The 5439-nt window shown below is 41.4% G+C and overlaps 1 protein-coding gene across 1 annotated transcript; it reads right to left on the bottom strand.

Annotated features, from left to right (window-relative positions):
- Positions 1–1985: 1985 nt before the first annotated feature.
- LOC119821240 (speckle-type POZ protein-like) lies at positions 1986–3080 on the bottom strand. Its single transcript, XM_038340162.1, is given in 1 exon segment — positions 1986–3080. A coding segment is annotated over 1 exon segment (1095 nt).
- Positions 3081–5439: the final 2359 nt, after the last annotated feature.

Here is a 5439-nt window from a genome sequence, read left to right as displayed (position 1 = left end):
AGTGTTTATTAAAAATACAGTTGACAGATTACAGACCATTGTCCCAAACCATAATGTTGTCAATATGAAGGTGTAATTTCATACTCTGTTGTCTTTGTAATCTTTATTTTCATTTTTTTCTGCATCATATGTTTGCAAACCCTTGTTCTGTGCATTTTTATATTTCAGTTGATCATTTCTAGGATACTATTTAATTTTTTCTAGGGTTTTCTCTTTGAAATATACCCCACTGTATAACCTAAAATCAGCCCAAATTATCCTCCTGCCCTGGTCTCTCAAGTGAAAAATGTGTAGATATTCATCCCAGCACCTAAAACATAACATTGGATTTTATTCTTTATTTTATTTTTATTTTATTATTTATGTTACCATACTCATGTATAGGTTTTCATTCATAATGGTTTTGAATTAAAATTGAAAGTCAAAATAATATTGCCATTTATAACTTTAAGTAACTCTCAGTGGTATTAAGAAACTGCACCAATGTGGCTTTGTTCTCCCTATGCTCCTTTGTGTCATTATCATCAATCAAATTACAGCTGCATTTTACAATCATGTTAGAATAGCTTTTCATCATTTCAAAGAAGAGAGTGGAGGAAAACAAATAAAAATACAGGAGTGGGGATTGGGAGATGATTAGGTGAATGAAAATGATTGCTGTGCAAGCGTGAGAACTTGAGTTTGAATACCTAGGACCAGAGTCAAAAGCCAGGCCTGGCTGCAATTAATGCAATAAAGAGAACTTCAGATCCACTTGAAGATATTAAGGACACCAGGAAAGAAATCTGTACAGCCAAATAGAATAAAAAAAGGAGGGTTGCAGAGGAGCAGACCATTACACCTTTGGAAATAAAATTCTCTTCTTCCCGTGAATTTGGTGTTTTGTTTGAAACTGGATGGTCCCTTAAAAACAGACATAAACTTGTCTGTAACTAGACTTTCTAATTATCAGATGTCTGTATTTTCTGTTATGTGAAGCCTTGAATTCTGTCTTCTTGGCATAGTGGTCAGGTAACTGAACATAACTTTTCTTAAAAAATTCAACAGAGCTGTCCCAAACATTTGGCAGGATTTCATGTTTGTGTGACTGTATGATGCATACGTGGGTGTGTGTGTGTGTATCTTGAGGATGACTAAATCTGGTCTGTCCTTTCAAGTGCTTTGATGCTGCTAGTTTAAAAAGCTACTATGATTACAAATGCATAAATCTTTAAGGCTGACATGGAGCAGGAGAGTTAGACACAGAGCAGAAAAGAACTAAATGACCAAAGTACAACATCATATTTTAGATTCAGTAGCTAGTGTCAAGAATTAATGCTTCTGGGATTATTGTCATTCGTTTCTGTATGGATCTATAACTTTCAAAATGACAATTTTCTTTTTTTGCAATATTTTGTTCATATTATATTTTATTTGGGTACGTATTAATCTACAGAGATGCCTGTGCTCATGGAGAGAAGAGTAGGACCACAGCTCCTCAGGATCCCCAGTTAGAGATGGTTGAAGAGTCCCCCATGTGTGCTCCGAAGTGATCAAGGGTCCGCAGCAGGAACAACAATTGCTTTCTCAACTGGGTCATCAAATCTCCAGTTTGCACATACTGAGTTTGGAGGGGAAAATGTCTTCTTTCTTTTCCCCTTTTCTTGTAAGCAAACATTGATGTTTATTTTTTTCTTTGTCCTGAGCCTTTGGTCATATGGTCTGCTCAGTACAATCCAGACAGTTTTCTACAAAGACACCTTACTGGGAAGAGTTGGGTTCACGAAAACCCTAAATCCCAGTTTGCATCTAATTGGACAAAAATCAGACCAGAGTCCAGTGCTGCCCCTCCCCCTACCCGCCATTCAACACATTTACAGATTTATTGAAGCAAGATCTATCAGCTGGCTGTATGTTTCCACATTCACTGTAAAACACAGGTGTCATGAGTAACAATTCTGACTGCTGCTTCTGGAAGACACAGGTAAGTCTCAGCTGACAAGGTCTTAAGATCTCTTCAGGCATTTGAGAGGGGGCTCCAGGCAAGGACCATGTGCAGAAGCCAGGGAGCCATATAGTTCAGCCAGCAAGTGTGGAGAGGAGTCGACCAAGCTCTTCCAGCTTGAGGTCTCAGAGACCTCGGAAGCATGAGCTGTAATGAAATCCAGTGCCTCAGTTTTCAAATGCACTGCACTGTGGAGGTCAGCCAGGAAGAGAGTGTGGGCAGCATTCTCCACAGAGAGGTCCATGCAGAGGGCCCTCTCGCACATGACCTTCAAACGTTCCAGGCCATACTTGTCAGCAGCTGCCAGCACAGCATCTGCCATGCTGTGGAGGTCGGGTGCCTTCCCGGTGTAAATGAAGCCCATCATTGTCTTGAAGACTTGAGGTTCCAGGTCATGAATCTCAACGCGGTTGGTTTTGCTCTCCTTCATGTCAGCTTCAAACATGGCTCTGAAAACTGGAGAGCGAGCAGCTAAGATCGCCTTGTGAGCCTGGAATTCCTGGTCGGCTACCACCAGGCAGCAGTCTGTCAAGTGGGAAGTCTCCCACAGCTCTCCTAGCTCATCGACCAGTGTGCACTTTGGAATCACAACCCTTGGCTGCGTGTTCTGTTCAGAGACGCTGATGTAGTCCGGAACCAGCACGCTCACCTCACAGAAGAGTGTGAGGTTGTCATCTGGGAGAAGCAAATGTGGAGTGGACAAAAGGAAATCTCGAAGGATGAACTTTTTAAAACCCCTGTATTAGTTTTGCTTGAAACTCAAAACTCTTCCACTCTTCGTGATTTGGGATTTCTCTCCATTGGCATCTATGATCCAAAACTGAAACTTTGCCCGTACCATGCTAGTTGGAGAGCTGAGCAATACTAGGAAAACTGACAGGTAACCTCTGCTTTCTTCATCCATCCCATTCACGTGAGCTTTCAAATACCATTTCTGCTTGTCATTGGCTCCTGGTGAGAAAGTGGAACTTTTAATGTCTTTCCCCACGATTCCGTCCAAGCAAAAAGAGAAGTTGCTGATGGTCCATCTTAAGGAGAATTTTTCGACTCTGATCTGAGTGGAGCCTCTGCTCTTAGCTGCCAAGGTCCTCGACATATCGGCTCCTGGGAGTGTGAAGGTTTACTGGGATCCAAAGAAGAGCAGGGTGTTTTTCTCTTCAACTCAATCCAGAAGGTCTGCTTATTGGCTGTTCTTCAGTCTCTGCTAGAAACTTAAAGAGGATTCTCTACTGCCATGGAAGGAATGGACTTGCTGCAAGGTGAGGGCATCAGCAAAGGGAAATGTCTTCCTCCTTCCAATCCTTTTAAAGGTTAACGGGAAGGGTGTGGCTAAGTTTAGGGCATGTCTTCCAGCCTTGTGATCTGGATTAAAGGTGTGTGTGTTCTGGGATCAAGTTGCAGACTAAATATCGGAATTTTCAACTTTCAAGTCAATATTTGAAGAACATCTCAATTTTAGCAAATAAAAAATTGTCACAGGTGTGCCCTCCATTTTAGGATTTTTTTTAAATTTTTTTTTTTAAATTTTTGCAAAGACTTATGTTATACTCTACATTTTTCTCTGCTCCCCTCTCTGCTTCTCCCTTCAATCCTCTCCCAAGGTCCCCATATTCCCAATTTTCTCAGGATATCTTGCATTTTTCTACTACCCTTGTAGATTATATCCTTGTATGTCTCTCTAGGGTTCTCATTGTTCTCTAGGTTCTCTTAGATTTTGATTTCTGGTCTAGTTTTCTTGTTTTATTTTTAAAAACTACTTCTGAGTGATTACATGTGATAATTTACTTTCTGAGTCTCGGTTACCTCCCTTAAAATGATGTTTTCTAACTCCATCCATTTGCCTTCAAAATTCAAGATGTCCTTTTTTCTGCTGTGTAGTACTCCATTGTGTAAAAGTACCACATTTTCATTCTCCATTCTTCCATAGAAGGGCATTTAGATTGTTCACAGGTTCTGGCTATGACAATGCTGCTATGAACAATGTTGAACACATGTCCGTTTGGTACGATTGAGCGTCCTTTGGATATATAACCAAAATCGTATTACTGGGTCTTGAGGAAGGTTTTTTCCTAATTTTCTGAAAAATCACACACTGACATTCTAAGGGGCTATACCAGCTTGTATTCCCACCAGCAATGGAAGAGTGTTCCCTTTACCCCACAACCTCTCCAGAATAAATTGTCATCAGTGTTTTTGATCTTGGCCCTTCTTACATGTGTAAGATTGAATCTCAGAGTTGTTTTGATTTACATTTCTCTGATGATTAGGGATGTTGAACATTTCTTTAAGTGTCTTTCAGCTATTTTAGATTCCTCAGTTGAGAGTTCTCTATTTAGGTCTGTACTACATTTATTTTCTCATTTTTTTATTAAAGATTTCCATCTCCTCCTCTCCTCATCCCCCTTCCCTCCCCTCCCTTCCACCCATACCCATACTCCCTCCCTCTCCAGGTCAAAGAGCCATCAGGGTTCCCTTCACTATGTTAAGTCCAAGGTCCTCCCAACTCCCCCCAAGTCCAGGAAGGTGAGCAACCAAGTGACAAGGCTCACAGTGAGCCCATCCATGCTGAAGAGTCCAAGCCCATCACCGTTGTCCTTGGTTTCTCAGTCCTCCTCCACTGTCAGCCACATTCAGAGAGTCTGGCCTGGTCGCCTGTTCCATCAGATCCATTCCAACTGGACTTGGTGGTCTCCCGTTAGTTCTGTCCCACCATCATAATGGGTAAACGCACCCCTCATGTTCCTGACTTCCTTGCTCATAATCTCCCTCCTTTTGCTCCTCATCAGGACCTTGGGAGCTCAATCCGGTGCTTCTATGTGGGGCTCTGTCATTTTCTCCATCCAATGCCAGGTGAAGGTTCTATGGTGATATGCAAGATATTCATGAGTATGGCAATAGGATCTGGACATTTATGGCTCAGAAGAAGTTCAAATGGCCAAAAGACACTTAAGGGCATGCTCAACCTCCTTAGCAATCAGGGAAATGCAAATCAAAACAACATTGAGATACCATCTTACTCCTGTCAGATTTGCTAAAATCAAAAACACCAATGATAGCCTTTGCTGGAGAGGATGTGGAATAAGGGGTACACTCATCCATTGCTGGTGTGAATGCAAACTTGTGCAACTGCTTTGGAAAGCAGTGTGATGGTTTCTCAGGAAATTTGGGATCACCCTACCCCAGGACCCAGCAATCCCACTCTTGGGAATTTACCCAAGAGATGCCCAATCATATTACAAAAGCATTTGTTCAACTATGTTTATAGCAGCATTATTTGTAATAGCCAGAACCTGGAAACAACCTAGATGCCCTTCAGTGGAAGAATGGATGAAGAAAGTGTGGAATATATACATATTAGAGTACTACTTGTTAGTAAAAAACAATGACATCTTGAATTTTGCATGCAAATGGATGGAAATAGAAAACACCATCCTGAGTGAGGTAACCCAGGCCCA

This window comes from Arvicola amphibius, chromosome 8, assembly GCF_903992535.2.
Source record: "Arvicola amphibius chromosome 8, mArvAmp1.2, whole genome shotgun sequence".
In the NCBI taxonomy this organism is placed as follows: domain Eukaryota; kingdom Metazoa; phylum Chordata; class Mammalia; order Rodentia; family Cricetidae; genus Arvicola; species Arvicola amphibius.
This window is presented reverse-complemented; position numbering and strand designations above follow the sequence as displayed.